The sequence below is a fragment of the Chiloscyllium punctatum genome, chromosome 4 (assembly GCF_047496795.1).
Source record: "Chiloscyllium punctatum isolate Juve2018m chromosome 4, sChiPun1.3, whole genome shotgun sequence".
Classification (NCBI taxonomy): domain Eukaryota; kingdom Metazoa; phylum Chordata; class Chondrichthyes; order Orectolobiformes; family Hemiscylliidae; genus Chiloscyllium; species Chiloscyllium punctatum.
In genome coordinates, this window is record NC_092742.1 from 64,263,123 (window position 1) to 64,282,966 (window position 19,844).

The 19,844-nt window shown below is 42.8% G+C and overlaps 1 protein-coding gene across 14 annotated transcripts in view; it reads right to left on the bottom strand.

The window, feature by feature from the left end:
* Nucleotides 1-19,844, bottom strand: part of ralgapa1 (Ral GTPase activating protein catalytic subunit alpha 1) — a 312,978-nt gene that overhangs the window by 241,136 nt on the left and 51,998 nt on the right. For 13 of the 14 annotated variants that reach the window (XM_072568885.1, XM_072568892.1, XM_072568890.1 and 10 more), the window contains 4 exons: nt 19,328-19,371; nt 18,776-18,953; nt 18,295-18,410; nt 17,052-17,190 (listed from right to left, as the gene is read on the bottom strand). In XM_072568885.1, coding sequence (XP_072424986.1) covers nt 17,052-17,190; nt 18,295-18,410; nt 18,776-18,953; nt 19,328-19,371 — 477 coding nt within the window. The remainder of the gene's footprint in view (nt 1-17,051; nt 17,191-18,294; nt 18,411-18,775; nt 18,954-19,327; nt 19,372-19,844) is intronic. The other variant, XM_072568887.1, reaches the window with a different exon arrangement.

The following is a 19,844-nucleotide window of genomic DNA, read 5'->3' on the forward strand; positions in this document are numbered from 1 at the left end:
GTAGACACAAAGAGATTGTTTTTGCTTGTGAGAGATACAAGGCCCAAAGGACATAATCTCAGAGTAAGGGGTCATCCTTTGAAATCAGAGATGAGATGGAATTTTTCTGTCAGAGGGTGGTAAGTCTGTGGAATTCTTCACCACAGAGAGCTTGTAAGGCCAGGTCAATAAGTATATTCAAGACTTAGATAGACAGATTTCAAATTATTTAGGGAACTAAAAGATTATGGAGATAAGGCAGCAACATGGAGTTGAGGATGATCAGATCAAATATGACTCATTCAATGACAATCAAGGTCATGCTTAAAAACAAATAAAGAATCAGAGTAAAAAAAATGTCAAATTTCAGTGGAATTTGGTACATAGATAGGGTATGTCCCAAGGAAGAACAAATCAGTTATTTTGACTTTGTAGACCCTTTATGTTTTTAAAGGATCTGTTGTAGATCTTTAAAGAATATTATTGATAATTTCACGAATGTGAGGATCATCTCAGCTCCTAAGATGCAATTATACTGTAAGTAGAGCTTTCAGAGCACGCTATTAGATTAGATTACTTACAGTGTGGAAACAGGCCCTTCGGCCCAACAAGTCCACACTGACCCTCTGAAGAGCAACCCACCCAGACCTATTCCCCTACATTTCCCCCTTCACCTAACACTACGGGCAATTTAACATGGCCAATTCACCTAACCTGCACATTTTTGGACTGTGGGAGGAAACCCACACAGACACGGGGAAAACGTGCAAACTTCACACAAACAGTTGCCTGAGGCAGGAATTGAACCCAGGTCTCTGGCGCAGTGAGGCAGCAGTGCTAACCACTGTGCCACCGTGCGCCCATTAGTTGTAGTTTGGATCTGGATCTGGATCTTTCTCAATGAGATGGAGGCTCTTAACAGAAACATTCCTTGCACACAGATCTCATTTTGATTAAGCTTTGGGCTAAAAATGGGAAAAGATACTGCTTTACACCAAGGAAACCTTGAAAGAAGGTATTTCTATTTTGACAGGCAAGTTACTAGAGCACATTGAGTTGGGTCTACAAGTGTGGTTTTTTCCAAGCAGTGAAGGAAAATTCCAGACTGAACGGCACCACTGTGGTGTTCAAGTAATTTTGCTCAGAGACAGATACAGTCTTAAAACTGGCTTTTCAATCAAGGCCAATTGCTGTGGGCTCAGGTGGACTCAGGACAGTAACAACCGATTGACTGATTCCTGGACAGGTGGCTACAATATCTTGATGTGAACAATACAACTGAAACAGCCGTCCTGCAAAAAGAAAGTATCCATCTCTCTCTCGCTCTCTTCCTGTGGAGAAGTAAAAGAAAATCCATAGTAGCTAGCAACTCTCCTGCACCTTTCTCTGCAAGTTGATCCTTTTACAAATCCTTGTTGGAAGGAAAAGGGGAGAAACGACTTTCAGAGGCAATAAAAGGGTAAATCCACAACCAATGAATGAAAGATTGAGAACTGGGGTATGCACTACCTCATGTCATTAGCAAAGAGTTGAAAGAAAGCTGAAAGAAAGCAATTCATTGATGTTAGTGATTCAGAGTGATGGCAGAACTACACTCCTGATTGTGGGGGGTGGGGGAGGGAGGGGAACAATGCATTTGGTCTTGTCTCATAACTTTGTGTCTGTTTGAATGCTTATGACAATTTTAAGAAAGGCGTAGAGATCAACTTACAGAATTACAGATTAGAAACAGAACTTGTCTCTTTTTGCCATTGGTTAAAAACACCTCCCTGGCAGCATGTTCCAGGCACCTACACCCTCTGTATGAACTTTTCTCACACATCTCCCAAACACTTCCTCTCTCATCTTAGTATTTGACATAAGCACCATGTCACAATTTTATATACTTCTATCTGGTCTCCCCCTCAGCTTCTGATGCTCTAGCGAAAACAATCCAAGTTTGTCCAAACTCTCCTGATCGTTAATACACTCTAATCCAGGTAACCTCTTGGTAGACCTCTTTTGCACCTTCACATCCTTCCTACAGTGTGGTGACCCAAACTACATAGAATACTCCAAATATGGCCAAATTAAAATCTTATACAGCTGCAACATAACTTACCAACTGCTACACTCAATGATGAAGGTAAATGTGCATTATGCCTTCTTTTCTTTATGCTCCGAATGATCCTGCCATTAACTGTATATTTTTCTCTTGCATTTGACTTCCCAAAATGCATTACCTCACACTTGTCTAGATTAAACTCCATTTGCTAATTTTCCACCCAGTTTTCCATATGATCTATATCCTGCTGTATCTTTTGATAACATTTCTCATTATCCACAACTCCACTAATCAGATCACCTACATTTTTATTCAAGTTATTCACATATTACAAACAACAGAGGTCCCTGTACTGATCCTTATGGAACATCACTGATCACAGACTTTCAGTCAGAAAAACATCGCTCCTCAATAATTCCCATCTCCTTCATGCAAACTAATTTACCAAAGATCCCATACAACTTAATCTTTTTAACCAACCAACCATGAGGGACCTTGTCAAATGCTTTAGTAATATCCATGTAGACAACATCTACTGCCCTATTCTCAATTATCTGCATCACTTAAGAAACTCAATCAAATTTGTGAGACAAGACCTCCCTGGAATACAGCCATGCTGACTAGCCCTAGTAAGCGAATTCTTTTCCAAATGTCAGTAAATCTTGCCCCTAAGAATCTTCTCCACTAATTTCTCCATCACAGATGGAAAGCTCAGTGGCGTTTAATTTCCTGGATTATCCTATTGTCTTTCTTAAACATAACAGCATTGGTTATTCTTCAGTCTTCTGGAACCTCATCTGTGGCTAAACAGGATACAAAGATCAAAGCTTGTGAGAAGATTTGTAGCTCGGGTGCTCGTTAGAACATAGAACATAGAACAATACAGCACAGAACAGGCCCTTCGGCCCACGATGTTGTGCCGAACTTCTATCCTAGATTAAGCACCCATCCATGTACCTATCCAAATGCCGCTTAAAGGTCGCCAATGAATCTGACTCTACCACTCCCACGGGCAGCGCATTCCATGCCCCCACCACTCTCTGGGTGAAGAACCCACCCCTGACATCTCCCCTATACCTTCCACCCTTCACCTTAAATTTATGTCCCCTTGTAACACTCTGTTGTACCCGGGGAAAAAGTTTCTGACTGTCTACTCTATCTATTCCTCTGATCATCTTATAAACCTCTATCAAGTCACCCCTCATCCTTCGCCGTTCCAACGAGAAAAGGCCGAGAACTCTCAACCTATCCTCGTATGACCTACTCTCCATTCCAGGCAACATCCTGGTAAATCTTCTCTGCACCCTCTCCAAAGCTTCCACATCTTTCCTAAAGTGAGGCGACCAGAACTGCACACAGTACTCCAAATGTGGCCTAACCAAAGTCCTGTACAGCTGCAACATCACCTCACGACTCTTGAATTCAATCCCTCTGCTAATGAACGATAATACTCCATAGGCCTTCTTACAAACTCTATCCACCTGAGTGGCAACCTTCAAAGATCTATGTACATAGACCCCAAGATCCCTCTGTTCCTCCACCTGACCAAGAACCCTACCATTAACCCTGTATTCCGCATTCTTATTTGTTCTTCCAAAATGGACAACTTCACACTTGGCAGGGTTGAACTCCATCTGCCACTCCTCAGCCCAGCTCTGCATCATATCTAAGTCCCTCTGCAGCCGACAACAGCCCTCCTCACTGTCCACAACTCCACCTATCTTTGTATCATCTGCAAATTTACTGACCCACCCTTCGACTCCCTCATCTAAGTCATTAATAAAAATTACAAACAGCAGAGGGCCCAGAACTGATCCCTGCGGAACTCCACTTGTAACTGGACTCCATGCTGAATATTTACCATCTACCACCACTCTCTGACTTCGACCGGTTAGCCAGTTTTCTATCCAATTGGCCAAATTTCCCTCTATCCCATGCCTCCTGACTTTCCGCATAAGCCTACCATGGGGAACCTTATCAAATGCCTTACTAAAATCCATGTACACTACATCCACTGCTCTACCCTCATCCACATGCTTGGTCACCTCCTCGAAGAATTCAATAAGACTTGTAAGGCAAGACCTACCCTTCACAAATCCGTGCTGGCTGTCCCTAATCAAGCAGTGCCGTTCCAGATACTCGTAAATCCTATCCCTCAGTACCCTTTCCATTACTTTGCCTACCACAGAAGTAAGACTAACTGGCCTGTAATTCCCGGGGTTATCCCTATTCCCTTTTTTGAACAGGGGCACAACATTCGCTACTCTCCAGTCCCCTGGTACCACCCCCGTTGCCAGTGAAGACGAGAAGATCATTGCCAACGGTACTGCAATTTCCTCTCTTGCTTCCCACATAATCCTAGGATATATCCCGTCAGGCCCGGGGGACTTGTCTATCCTCAAGTTGTTCAAAATGTCCAACACATCTTCCTTCCTAACAGATATCTCTTCTAGCTTATCAGTCCGTTTCACACTCTCCTCTTCAACAATACAGTCCCTCTCGTTCGTAAATACTGAAGAGAAGTACTTGTTCAAGACCTCTCCTATCTCTTCCGACTCAATACACAGTCTCCCACCACTGTCCTTGATCGGACCTACCCTCGTTCTCGTCATTCTCAGGTTTCTCACATATGCATAGAATGCCTTGGGGTTATCCTTGATCCTATCCGCCAGGGATTTTTCATGCCCTCTCTTAGCTCTCCTAATCCCTTTCTTCAGGTCCCTTCTGGCTATCCTGTATCCCTCCACTGCTCTGTCTGAACCTTGTTTCCTCAACCTTATGTAAGCCTCCTTCTTCCTCTTTACTAGACATTCAACCTCCCTCGTCAACCAAGGCTCCCTCACACGACCATTTCTTTCCTGCCTGATCGGTACATACATATCAAGGACACGTCGTATCTGCTCCTTGAAAAAGTCCCACATTTCCACCACATCCTTCCCTGACAGCCTATGCTCCCAACGTATGCTCCTCAAATCCTGTCTTACAGCATCGTAATTTCCCTTCCCCCAATTGTAAAAACTTCCTTGTTGTGTGCACCTATCCCTCTCCATAACCAAGGTGAAAGTGACAGAATTGTGGTCGCCATCACCAAAATGTTCACCCACTAACAAGCCCACCACTTGTCCCGGTTCGTTACCGAGTACCAAATCCAATATGGCCTCCCCTCTGGTTGGACAATCTACATACTGCGTTAGAAAAGCTTCCTGGACACACTGCACAAACACCGCCCCATCCAATCTACTTGATCTAAAGAGCTTCCAATCAATATTTGGGAAGTTGAAGTCGCCCATGACTACGACCCTGTGGCTTCTGCACCTTTCCAAAATCTGTTTCCCAATCTGTTTCTCCACATCTTTGCTGCTATTGGGGGGCCTATAATAAACACCCAACAAGGTGACTGCACCTTTCCTATTTCTGACTTCAGCCCATACTACCTCCAGAGGCAGATCTCCCTCAAACTTCCTTTCTGCAGCCGTTATACCATTTCTAATTAGCAATGCCACCCCCCCTCCTTTTTTACCACCCTCCCTAATCTTACTGAAACATCTGTAACCAGGAACCTCCAACAGCCATTCCTGTCCCTCATCTATCCATGTTTCCGTGATGGCTACAACATCGTAGTCCCAGGTACCGATCCATGCCTTAAGTTCACCCACCTTATTTCTGATACTCCTTGCATTGAAGTATACGCACTTGAGCCCATCTCTGTGTCCGTAAGTAGTCCCTGTCAGTGCTACCTTCTCCACAGCCTCCCTACAGTCTTGGACATCCTGACACACAGCTAGCTTACTTGCTGGACTACAAGTCCGGATCCCATCCCCCTGCCAAATTAGTTTAAACCCCCCCGAAGAGTGCTAGCAAACCTACCCCCCAGGATATTGGTGCCCTTCTGGTTCAGGTGCAACCCGTCCTGTTTATACAGGTCCCACCTTCCCCAGAATGCAGTCCAATTGTCCAAATATCTGAAGCCCTCCCTCCTACACCATCCTTGCAGCCACGTGTTCAACTGCACTCTCTCCCTATTCTTTGCCTCTCTGTCACGTGGCACCGGCAACAACCCAGAGATGACGACTCTGTCTGTCCTAGCTTTTAGCTTCCAGCCTAACTCCTTGAGCTCTTGAATGACCTCCCCGCCCCTCTTCCTACCTATGTCGTTGGTGCCAATGTGTACCACGACTTCTGGCTGCACACCCTCCCCCTTAAGGATTCTGAAGACACGGTCCGAGACGTCTCGGACCCTAGCACCCGGGAGGCAACAAACCATCCGAGAGTCTCGCCCATGTCCACAGAACCGCCTGTCCGTCCCTCTAACTAGAGAGTCCCCTATAACTAGCGCTCTCTTCTTCTCCCCCTTTCCCTTCTGAATCTCAGAGCCACAGACCCCTTCACTGCAGCTTACACCTGCAAGGCTGTCCCCCCCAACAGTTTCCAAAGCTGCATACTTATTTTTTAGGGGAACGACTACAGGGGAACCCTGCACTGCCTGTTTCTTCCCCTTCCCACCTCTAACTGTTACCCAGCTACCTCTGTTCTCTGGCGTAACTATGTCCCTGTAGCTTCTATCGATCACCCTCTCAGCCTCTCTAATAATCCTCAGCTCATCCAGTTCCAGTTCCAGTTCCCTAACTCGTTCGGTGAGGATCAGGATCTGACTGCATTTCCTGCACACGAAGTCGGCAGGAGTATCGGTGGTCACCCCTACCTCAAACATCCTGCAGGAGGAACATTCCACCGCCTGTGCTGCCATGACTGTACACTGTCTCCAAAAACAAGAACACTGAGTCAATAACCTGGGGTCTAGAACACACCCACTCAAATACTAATCACTTACCTTCCCGCCCAGCTATGCGCTCCAACCTCACTTCCGCTGCCCGCTACAGGTAAGTAATTTTGAAACAAACTGTCTTACCTTAGCTGTAGTCTCCCGGGTTCGTTTTTCCTCGGCCGCTGCTCCCACTCAAGAAGCCACGAAACGACATGACCAGTTATCCTTAGTAGCCACACACACAGATGACGAGCAACATGAATTCGACTGGGACAACACTACTATTATAGGACAAGCCAAACAGAGAACAGCCAGGGAATTCCTAGAGGCATGGCACTCATCCACAGATTCAATCAATAAGCACATTGACCTGGACCCAATATACCGGCCACTGCAGCGGACAGCTGGAACTGACAACCAGAAGCGGCAGATTCAAACCATTATAAACGCCGGAGGAAAGATCACAGAAGCGCTTCACAGGAGGCTCCCAAGCACTGAGGATGTCACCTAGACAGGGGACGAAACGTCTGCAACACAAATTCCTAGCTCGGCGAACAGAACCACAACAAGGATACAAAGATCTCTATCAAGACGCCAGAAATCTCTTGCCTTGCCTCGTTCAATATCCTGGGATAAATCACATCAGGCCCTGGGAGTTTGTCTAGCTTAATGCTTTTCAAGACACCCAACAACGCCACTTTCTTAATGTCAATATGCTCCAGATTATCAACATACCTCTCCCTAATCTTACCATCATCCAAATCCTTCTCCTTAGTGAATACCAGTCTAAACTACTAAGGACTTCATTCACTTCCTCTGGCTCCATGCAGAAATTCCCTCCTTCGCCCTGGAGTGAACCTCTTTTTCCCTTGTTACTGTCTTGCTCCTGTTAAGTATAAAATGCCTCTGGATTCTTCTTAATCCTACTTGCCAAGGACATTCCGTAGCCACTCCTAATCTATTGGTAAGTTCTGTTCTGCTTCTTTTATATTCCTCAAGGGCCTTGCTTGATTTCAGTTTCCTAAATATATGCTTCCTTTTTCTTTTTGACTAACTCTTCAGACACTGTCATCCTCCAACATTCGAAGCCTTGCCAGCCTTATCCTTCACTCTCACAGGACAATGCTTGTCCTGAACTCTGATCAACTGGCCTTTAAAAGATTCCACATGTCAGATGTGGATTTACCCTCAAACAGCCACCTCCCATCTAATTTCTCCAGTATATGTCCACTACTATTGTAGAGTCATAGAATGATAGAGGCTCTTCAGCCCAACTCATTCATGCTGATCAGGTTTCCAAAAGTGAACTAGTCTCATTTGCCTGCGTTTGGCCCAAATCCCTCTAATCCTTTCCTATCCACGTACCTATCTTATCCTGGGGAAAAGACCTTGACTATACACCTTACCCATGCCTCTTGTGATTTTATAAACCTCTGAAAGGTCACCCCTCAGCCTCCTACTCTCTAAGGAAAAGTCCCACCAATCCAGCCTCTCCTTATAACTCAAGCCTTCCAGTCTCAGTAACTACCTTGTAAATCTTTTCTGCACCCTTTACAGTTTCGTAATATCCTTCCTATAGCAGGGTGACCAGAATTGTATGCAGTATGCCAAATGTGCCCTTGCCAATGTCTTGTACAGCTGCTAAAGGATGCCCCAACTCCTGTACTCAATGATTTGACCAATGAAAGTAAGCATGCCAAACCCTTTCTTCACCATCCGGTCTACCCATGACACCACTTTCAAGGAACTAAGTACCTGCACCCCTAGGTTTCTGTTCAAACCACTACCATTAACTGTGTAAGGTCTGTCCCCAGTTTTTCAAACCAAAATGCCTCACATTTATCTGGATTAATCCCCATCTCCCACTCCTCAGGCCACTGGCCAGTTGCTTAAGGTCCCATTGTATTCCGAGATAACGTTCTTCACTATCCACGATACCAACAATTTTGGTGTCATCAACATACTTGCTAACCAAACTGCCTATATTCTCACTCAAATTGCTTATATAAACAACAAATGACAGTGGACCCAGCACCAAATCTTGCGGCACACTGCTGGTCACAGGCCTCTAGCTTGAACAATAACCCTCCACTACCACCCTCTGTCTTTTAGCTTGAATCCAATTTCGTATCCAACTGGCTAGCTCTCTCTGGATCCCATGTGATCTAACCTTACTAACAAGTCTACCACGTGAAACCTTATCAAAGCTTTACTTTGTGAAGTCCAACTATATGTAGACAATGTCTACTGCCCTGCCTTCATCTATTGTCTAGGTAACCTCTTCAAAAAACCTTAATCAAATTTGAAAGACAGGATTTCCCAAACATAAAGCTATGCTGACTATCCCGAATCAGTCCTTGCCTTTCCAGCAATTCTCAGTCAGAAGTGCCATATGAATGATCCATCTCTGCCTCCTCAGTGGTCCCCAGCATTACAAATACAAGTCTTCAGCCAATTTGATTCGCTCCAAGAAACAGGTGGAATCACTGGATACTACAAAGGCTATGAGCCCTGACAACATTTTGGCAATAGTACTGAAGGCATGTGTTCCAGAACCTGCTGCTCCCCTAGCCAAGCTGTTCCAGTACAGTTACAACACTGGCATTACGCAGAGATAGCCTCGCTGATTTTTAAGTCTATTCTCTTCATAGTTACATTTTTGCCCTAATATGCTTGTAAATCTCTCTGGATTCTCATTTATCTTATCTGCCAAAGCTATCGGATATCCCCTCTTTAACCTCCTGACTTCCTTCTTAAGTGTACTCCTAAGACACCCTGTAACCCTCAAGTGACTCACTCAATCCTGGCTGCCCGTACCTGATATATCTCATAATTTTTCTTGACTAGAGTCTCATTATTTCTAGTCATCCAGTGTTGCCTACACCTGCCAGCCTTGCCCTTCACTCAGGAACATGTTGACCCTGAAATCTCATCATCTCAAAAGCCTCCCGCTTGGCAAACATTCCCTATACCTGCAAGCAGCCTCCCATAATCAATTTTTGAAAGTTCCTGTCTAATACCATAAAAAATTGGTCTTTACCCATTTTTGAACTTTTAACATGTGGATCAAGACCTATCCTTTTCCATAATTCGATTAGTTTTAAGGTAGCTATGGTCATTGATCCCAAAGCGATCCCCTACTAACATCTCAGTCACTTTCCCTGCCTTATTTCCCAAGAGGTCAAAGTTTGACCCTACTCTACTAGGGCCATCTCGGTGGTTGATATAGCTTTCCTGAATGCATCTAAATTTCTCCCCATCCAAGCCCATAACATGATGGCCATCTCAGTTTATGCTTGGAAAGTTAAAATCTCCTACAAATCCTATTATTCGTACAACTATTAGCAATCTCCCTACATATTTGCTCTTCAATTTTCTGCTGGCTATTTGGAGGCCTGTAATACAATTCCATCAAAGTGATTACCCCCTTCTTATATCTCAGTTCCACACAGTTTCATTGGACAATCCCCCCATGATGCTTTCCCTAATCGAAATGCCACTCCCCTCCTCTCTTGCCTCTTCTTCTATCTTACCAACAGCATCTGTACCCTGGAACATTGAGCTGCCAGACCTGTCCTTCCTTCAGCCATGCTTCTGTAATGGCTATGATATCCCAGTCCTATGTTCCCATCCATGTTGTGTTCATCTGCCTTACTCATCAGGCCTTTTGTACCGAAATAACTATATTGTTTAATTCATCAAATTTTCCCTCATTCCCTGTCATGCTCTTGTCTGCCTTGTCTATTTAATTTTCTCTAACTTCTATACTAGTCTCACTCTTCTTTTTGCCTCTGTATTGGTTGGGGTCCCAACTTCTTCAGACTAGTTTAAACTCTCCCGAGTATCTCTAACAAATCTCTTGACCAGGATATTGGTCCCCCTCCAGTTCAGTTGCCTCTTGCACAGGTCAGCTCGGCCCCAGAAGAGGTCCCAATGATAATGCATTTAATATTCATAGCTAAAACATTTTCAAGATAGAGAGAAACAGTGCAGCACGGGATGGTGCAGGGTTATGTTAGTGAAGGGTTCAATCACAGCCTTAGAATGAAAGGATGATCAATGAAAATGTACAAATATTAAATTTGTTTGTAAAGAGCAACACTTTCCTTTTTTTAAATTTACAAGTATGGGGGCAAGTGCATTAATGGCGACTAAGCTTTTCTCCTTGTTGCAGCATTGGAGTTGTGTGGAGAGAGTATGTTCACGGTGTTTGGAGGCAATGTAGTGCTCTTCACTGTTTTCAAAGGCCACTCCTTACTTTTTCATCTGTACCTCCTATTTCCTCCAGAGTTGGGCGTTTGGAGTCTCCCCTAAGCTAGCAGGCAGATCTCAATGTTTTCCCAGTCAGAAACTTAGCCAGCTTTCTCACTGCCAGAGAGACAGGTGACTGGGGATGAGCTAAGGCATTTATGTGGTTAATTTGTTTATAATACAATTTGTTAAAATGTGGTATATCGATTAACTGGCATTTAGATTAGATTCCCTACAGTGTGGAAGCAGTCACTTTGGCCCAACAAGTCCAGACCAAGCCTCTGAAGAGTAAACCACCCAGTCCCACTTCCCTCTCGCTATGCACCTAACACTATGGGCAATTTAGCATGGCCAATTCATTTGACCCGCACATCTTTGGACTGTGGGAGGAAACCGGAACACCCAAAGGAAACCCATGCAGACACGGGGAGAATGTGCAAACTCCACACAAACAGTCACCCAAGGCTGGAATCGAACCTGGGACCCTGATGCTGTGAGGCAGCAGTGCTTACCACCGAGCCACCATGCTGCACCTGTTAACAGTTGAGTTGAGTTGACAAGGTTGCCAGTGGACCTTCTTGCCCCGTACTTAACTGCTAAGGAGTGAAAAGTTTCTCCCCTGGGCCAACTCAGTCCATATTTCCTTGTTTCACTTTCTCTTGGGAGGGGAAAACTGCATCCAGAGAATTGAGAAATTAGAAGGGAAAAAAAAATCACACAATGCTCAGTTAACTTTATAAACTCCGAAGAATGCAGGGAAGATTGAGGGAGCAGGATGTTGACAGTGCAGAAAACATGCATGGGCAATATTATTAGAATGATTTAACTACCATGTTACAGACTAATAAGAGCTGATGCATGCAGTGATATTAGAATATTCAGGAATTTACAACATGCAGGTGCAGTGCTCCTGCAGGAACCACACCAATTTAGACCTTCCTTATAAACTAAAACTTGGAAATACAATTAATAAAGGTCAATTAAATTTTGCAGGACCATCAAGAGACTAGTCAAGACTACTGGAAAAAATTAAACACCTGATTCAGTTTTTCGCCTCCTTCCAATTTATCAGATTCATCTGCAGGACTAGTCTTATCCTTTTTCCATAAATTCCTTAACTTAAGGAATCATGATCACTCTCCCTAAAATGCTCCCGAACTGAAACTTCAATCACCTGGCCAGGTTCATTCACCAGCACAAGGCCTAGTACAACCCCTTGCCTAGTTGGACTATCTACATATTGTTTCAAGAAACCCTCCTCAAAACACTGAACAAATTCTACCCTAAGCCCCTGACATTAAGGCAGTCCCAGTCAATATTGAGGAAGTTAAAAATCACCCATTACAATAACCCTATTGTTTTTACATCTTTCCGTGATCTGCTTATATATCGGTCCCTCTGTGTCCCACTGATTAGAGGGAGGCCTACGTATAATCCCAACCTCGTGAGTGCACCTTTTTTATTTTTAAATTCTACCTTTTAGGTTTCATTGGAAGAGCCCTCCAATATAGACTCTCTTTGTCACAGCTGTGAAATTCTCCTTAATCAGTGATGCAACTCCCCCCTTTTACATCCCTCTCTATCTTGCTCTCATCTGAGACATCTAAATCCAACAACTTTGAGCCGCTAGTCCTCACCACCTTTCCGGTAAAAACAATGACTGCAGATGCTGGAAATCAGATTCTGGATTAGTGGTGTTGGAAGAGCACAGCAGTTCAGGCAGCATCCAAGTAGCTTCGAAATCGATGTTTCGGGCAAAGCCCTTCATCAGGAATAAAGGCAGTGAGCCTGAAGCGTGGAGAGATAAGCTAGAGGAGGGTGGGGGTGGGGAGAAAGTAGCATAGAGTACAATGGGTGAGTGGGGGAGGGGATGAAGGTGATAGGTCAAGGAGGAGAGGGTGGAGTGGATAATATTTGTACATTTTCATTGATCATCCTATCTCTCCACACTTCAGGCTCACTGCCTTTATTCCTGATGAAGGGCTTTTGCCCAAAACGTCGATTTCGAAGCTACTTGGATGCTGCCTGAACTGCTGTGCTCTTCCAGCACCACTAATCCAGAATCTCACCTCCTTTCAACCAACTTTCTGGAGTGGCCACCACATCAAATGGTTCAGCAAAGCTCTTCAAGGGCTTAGCTACACCTTAAGCCCATTTTAAAGAAAAATATAATCACAATAATGCAAATATCATAATAATTCTCAAAAGCAACTAGAGACAGGCAATAAATGCTGGCCAGCCATCGACGCCCACATCCCATGAATGAATAAAAGAAGTGTAGTTTTTCATTGATGGAAAGTATTCTAAGCACATATTGACAACAAGTAAGGGATCAATCATAGCTCTTTCTGAGTGTTAGCCCTATAAAAACAAGATAAAATTCAAAATGTCTAAAACATAATCTCCTCTTGCTTAGAATTTCGAGATAGCATACATGATATTCTGCATAACCTTCAAGTAACAATTTCCAAGTAACAAATTGGCTGGATCATTCTATGAAGAGAGATCAAGCAAATATTGAGCACAGAAGAGGTCAATGATGCTGTCAAGTGGCATTTGCCGAGTAATAAATTACTTGCTGATATGTAGTTGAGTCATTTCAAAGATCTCTCAGTTCTCCACCTCATTTCAGACTTGGTCCAAACATGGACAAAGAGGTCAACTGAGAGGAACTGCCCTTGACATCACTGCAGTATTTGACCAAGTATAGCATCAAGGAGCTCTAGCATGCCATTAGAGTACAGAGTGTGGTGCTGGAAAAGCACAGCAGATCAGACAGTGTCAGAGGAGCAGGATAGTCGACATTTCAAACAGAAGCCCTTCATCAGGAATGTCTGAAGGGCTTTTGCCCGAAATATTGACTCTCCTGCCCCTCGGATGCTGCCTGATCTGCTGTGCTTTTCCAGCACCACACTCTCGACTCTCATCTTCAGCATCTGCAGTCCTCACTTTCTCCTAGCATACCATTAGTATGTGAGAACAGGGGAAAATCTCTGCTGGTTGGAGTCATACCTTGCACAAAGGAAGATGGTGTGGTTGTTGGACGTCAATCATCTCAGTCCCATGAAGTTACTGCAGGTTACTCCCCCGGGTAAATATGTTTTTGTCAACCTGATCGGACATATTAGGACACACGTCGAGGGGAGATGTACTTGAACCCAGGCCTTTTGGCTCACAGGTAGGGACATTATCACTGAACCAGTGTCTTAGACTCAACCAACCTCAGCTGCATCAGATCATAAGCGAGGATACTATTGATAAACTGAGGCTCTGTTGTGGTGCATTGTCCCTGCCCCTGAACCTGAAGGCCTTTGTTCAAATTCTATCTGTTCCAGAGGTGACTAATAACAGCTCTGAACAGCTTGGTTAGAAAATATTCACTGATAATTAGACTCATGCTCTTGTGGCACAATAGTGGTGTCCCTAACTCCTGGGTTCAAGACCCACCTGCTGCAGAGATGTGTAATGACATTGCTGAATGAGATGATTCAAAAAAGTAATTAAATTCACTGATAAATGGGGTTCTTGCAGCATAATGATAGCTCAGAGGGAGGGAAACTAAGTCCGAGATTCAAATTCTACCTTGCTGCAAGATACGCAATAACACATCTGAACAGTTTGATTTAACACCTTTCTTCTAAATGGGGCTGTTCTGCTGCACTACAGTGTCCCTATCTCTGAGTCATAAGGCCCAGATACAAGTCCCACTTGTGTGTGATGAGTAATGGCACGTCAGAACAGGTTGGTTTGAAAATATCTTCACTGCTAATTGTACAATGTGGCTTACCATTCGTCATCCTCTCGATGCTGAGGTACTCCATACCATACATAGCAAGATCTGGACAATATTAAAGCTTTGGCCGGTAAGTGGCCAACAGCATTCACACTACACAAGTTCCAGGCAAGGATCATCTCCAACAAAAGAGAATCCAACCATCACTTTTTTGGGGAAGGGGGTTGCTGGGGTTAATGGTGGTGGGGAGAGAGAGAGAGAGAGAGAGAGAGAGGTGGAGGAGACAAAAGAGGTTACCATTGACCAGAAACCTGGAGTGGACTAGCCATATGAATACTGTGGCTACAGAAACAGGTCAGGGATTTGGGATTCTTCAGCAGGTAATTCACTTCCTGACTTCCCAATGCCGTCTCACTATTAACTAATTAGAACTCAGAACTGTGATGGAATAACCTCCACTTTCTTGGTTAACTGTTGCTCCAACAACACTCAAGAAACTGGTCATCACCTGGTCAATGTGGCTTGTTTGCTTGGTACCCCATCTACCACCTTCAATATTCACCACCTAACATACATAGTCAACTTATGTACAATCAACAAGATGCACTCCAGCAACTCACCCAAGCCTCCCAAAACAGCTTCTAAACCAGCCACTTTGACCACCTGAAAGGACAGGTGCATGGGGACATCATTATCTGCTAGTGCCTCTCTAAATCTCTCAGGATTGTAACTTTAGACTGTGTCATCATTCCTTTTCTGTCACAGAGTCAAAATGCTGCAACGCCCCTCCTAATATTATGAGAATCACAACAGTTCAAGAAACTAGCTTGCCACCAACCTTCTCAAGGTCATTTAGAGATAAACATTAGTCAAACCAGCAATACCCACATCACAGGAACAATACAACAAAAGCTAACTGAAACAAAGTTCTTAAAAGGTTTATCAGGATGGATGGAAAAAGAATGATATCCTGGCTCAAGAGTCTACATCCAGGAGACAGAACAGAAAATTGGAAACTGCTCATCTAGGACTGAGGTCAGGAGGGATTTTTTCACTCAGTGGAAAATCTTTGGAATTTTCTACCCTGGAAGGCTGTAGAGGCTCAGCCATTGAGATTGACAGATTTCTAAACATAAACATTAGCATATGGATGTACATGGAATAGTGTAGGTTAGATGGGCTTCAGATTGGTATGACAGGTCGGCGCAACATTGAGGGCCGAAGGGCCTGTACTGCGCTGTAATGTTCCAAAAAGGTTTCAAGAGCAATGGAAGCTGTGCAGGAAAATGGGGTTGAGGTGGACCATCAGCCGTGATAGCTAAAAGTAGGGCTTTGGGTGGTGTTGTAGAACAGAGAAACCCAGGGGTTCAGGTAAATAATTCTTTAAAGTTTGCGTCACATGTAGATAAATTAGTTAAGAAGGCATTTAGCACGCTTGCCTTTGTTACTCAACCTATGACTTTGAGAGTGTTGATGTCATGTTGAGGTTGTACAGGACAGTGTGACACTTCTTCTGGAGTACTGTATGCAGTTCTGGTTGCCCTGTTACAGAAAGGATGTTATTAAGAGTTCAGAAAAGATGTTGCTGGGAATAGAAGATTTCAGTTATAAGGAAAGGCTGGATAGGCTGGGATCTTTTTTCAATAGCGTGTACGTGGTTGAGGAGTAACCTTAAAGATCTTTACAAAGTCATAAGGGATACAGGTAAGGTGAATGGCAGGTGTCTTTTCCCTTAGATCAGGACTTCAAGACTAGGGGGCATATTTTTCACATGAGAAGAGAGAGATTTAAGAAAGAAAACAAGGGCCAACGTTTCATTTCAATAGAGTGGTTCTTTTGTGGAATGAACTTCCAGAGGAAATGGTGGATGCGGGTACAATGGCAATATTTAAAAGACATTTTGCTAAGTACATTAATAAGAAACGTTTGGAGGAATATAGGTACAGTGCAGGCAGGGGAATTAGCTTATTTTGAGATGTTTTTGGCATGGACTGGTTGGACCGAAGAGTCATACAGCATGCAAGCAGTCCTTATGTGGAGCAGACTTGGGGTGCAAACTGCATGGTAGATCCCTCATTTCCTATGTTTCCTTATGATAAACAAAAAAAAAATCAGAATTAGATTTAAAAAAAAGACTAAATTTAACAAAGAGACTAGTATTATTATATTTGACATACAATTGGTGGCTTTAAACAATAATATCACACCCTTAACTCTCAAAACAACAAATATTTGATTTTAGGTATATATATTTAGACAAATCAAAGTATTATGCTTACCAAGGATTGGGTTAAACAAGCTGGTCTCCTTTGAGAAATTAGGAAATATGTGAGGCAGATAGTACTTCTTGAAATTTTCAAACAAGAATGCAAACCCTTTCTCCTGATTTTCTTTGTCTTTCCATTCTAATCCCTTTGCCTATGAAAAAATTGTATGTAATTTTTGGTAAGTGTATTAATATGATCATAAATAACTTCCATATAAAAATATGACAGAAAAGAAAATCCTCGTATTTCCTGAGCCTGACAAAGCTCCAAGGAGTATTAACCTCCTTTCATTGTATCAGGACGACATGTAACGGGATTTAGAAAAAATGTCACAGCCTTTATCTAGCCACTGATTGCATTGTTACTTTCAGCATAGCTCATGAAAATATTAGTCAAAAGTGAAAAGTAATTTAGAATTTCAAGTACAAAACAATTCCAGCTCAAACAGTTTATTTGACATTTTTCTCAACATTAAAAATAATTGTGCTACAAACTAGTTCCCAGTCCTGACTTCTGCCAGTTCTTGAGGACAGGTGTAGGGTGTCCTTAGTTGTTGAAAAGGGCAGGAGAGAGAGGTGATATTGATTGGTTAGCAGGAGGAATGGGGCAGCAGCTGATAAGCAGGGTGATGGTGTCAGTTATTAAACTGACTGGGGAAGAGGACTTCAGTTGATGACCAGGAGGGAAACGGTAGCATTGACTGATGAGCAGAAATCAGATTTCCAAGCAAAATGCTGAAAAAAAAGGGGTAAATAGAAAGAAAGAGAAAGGGTGGAGAGAGTGGAGTGAGGGAAGATGGGGGCAGGGGAAGAGATTGGGGTGGTGGGTAGGGTGAAAATAGATAGCGGGGGGGGGCGGGGGGCTAGAGGCGAGGAAGGCGAGAGGCGAGGAGGGTGAGATGACAGGCGAGGGGGGAGGAGAAAAGGGACGTGGGGAGAAAGAGAGGAAGGGTGGGAAGGAAAGGAGGAGAGAGGGGGTGGGGAGGGGACAGACACAACAGAAGATACAAATTCTTTCAACGGGTTCATGACAAAGAGAGTACAGGAACTAACATGACATAGTGAAATCAAGATCAACATTGCTGTTGGATCGATTTGCCCAACCTAGGTTCGTTTTGAGAAATTTGAAGTGGAAAATAACAAAAAAAATCAATGCAATAATGATTAAAACACAGTTGTTTCTAGTTTAGTGGTTGAGTAATAGACCACGTCTTTTAACAAATGGTTTAATAGGGTTAGTACTATAAAGCTTCTACCTGGATTACCATATATTTTAGCAGTGCATCAAGAAAGTAGCTTGTAAGATCATCTTGTCCTTTGTCTCCCGATTGTGGGGGCACAAGGGGAGTGATTTCTTCTGGAGTGACTTGCGCTGTCAGGTAGATATGGATATATAACATGAATCATGTCAAAAATACTTCACTATGAATACCTAATAATATTTTATTCAAGGACAAGAACATTACACTCTTAAGTTTCCACCTACTCAAATTTATTCTTACAACACAGATTTAGTATCCTTGATTTGCATTGGTTCATTATAAATTGCTAAGTTGCTTTTCGTTTGAAATCAAGATTGCTGAAAAATCTACGATATGAGACTTGAAGCATTATTTCAACTATGTGAATTGATTCATGGCATATACAATTGTACTGGCACTGCACAGTAATGGGAGAAAAAGAAAACAGATTTCAAAATATTAGTGAGAGGTGAAGCAGAAAATGCACAGCTCTTACTTTCTTGAAAACAGAATGTGGAATTGATCAGATTGTCCAGTGTTCGAGGTCCCTGCTCTGAAAGTAGTGGTGGGAAACCAGGAATAAGGCAGGCAAAAATATGGAGTTGTTCTTCAGTGCAATTGTGTTGGAGTGCTTGCATCCATAACAAAAAGAGACGTACACCTTCTCGCCTTATCTGAAGTGGATTGAAAATTAATTCAAAACTTCTTGATGAAAACTTATTTGCTTTAAGTTTTTCATTTCATAACTAATAATTTCAATATCACAATGAAGGGCTTTTTAAAAAGCTAAAGCAATTTGGTCTGGAACTCATGAAACACTCAGTATTTGAAGTACAAGTTAAAAGACTGGGCTTCTCTAAAGGTGACATTAGGTTTTTAAACAATCAATCCTTGTAAACAAAATAAAGCACTGTGATAACAAATATTTGAAAAAAATGTAAAACACGATCAATATGAAAACAGTTTTAAAAATGCATTTAATCACACTATGTTCCAGGATATTTCTAATGATGTCTCAAAATGATTCTTTTAAAAAAATCTGCAAAACCTTCAAGGAGTTCCCAAAATGAAGGAGTTTTTTCAAAGTCAAGCCTGCAAAGAGAAAAGAAAAACAGCATTTGCAACACTGAAGAAAATATATTAGAAACAGTGTAAAGACAAAATGTCCGAGGTCTCGGTCAGACTTGGTAAATATTTATAATCAAGTCCTTGGCATTCTCTGCATTACTCTTGGTAACCTTTCTACCCTTTGGCATTATTTTATTGCCAAAAGGAAAAGGAGAGATCACCATTTTATGTACACTGTTCAACTACTAAATTACTAGTGTTAAATTGTGCAGACATATATATATTTTCACCTGCCCTTTCTTTTTCAATACTACTGAAATACTGGGTTCAAAAATATTCAGAGGATATAACATTGAAATTGAGCAAGTGAAAATGAAGTTTCTCAAGTTATTTTTCTCAGCAAATTATTAACTGTAAGAAGACTTCTGTCCTGCTATACATATGGGATGTCACTACTCCGTATCAGTGTTGATGTTCATGAACTATATCTAGAAAAC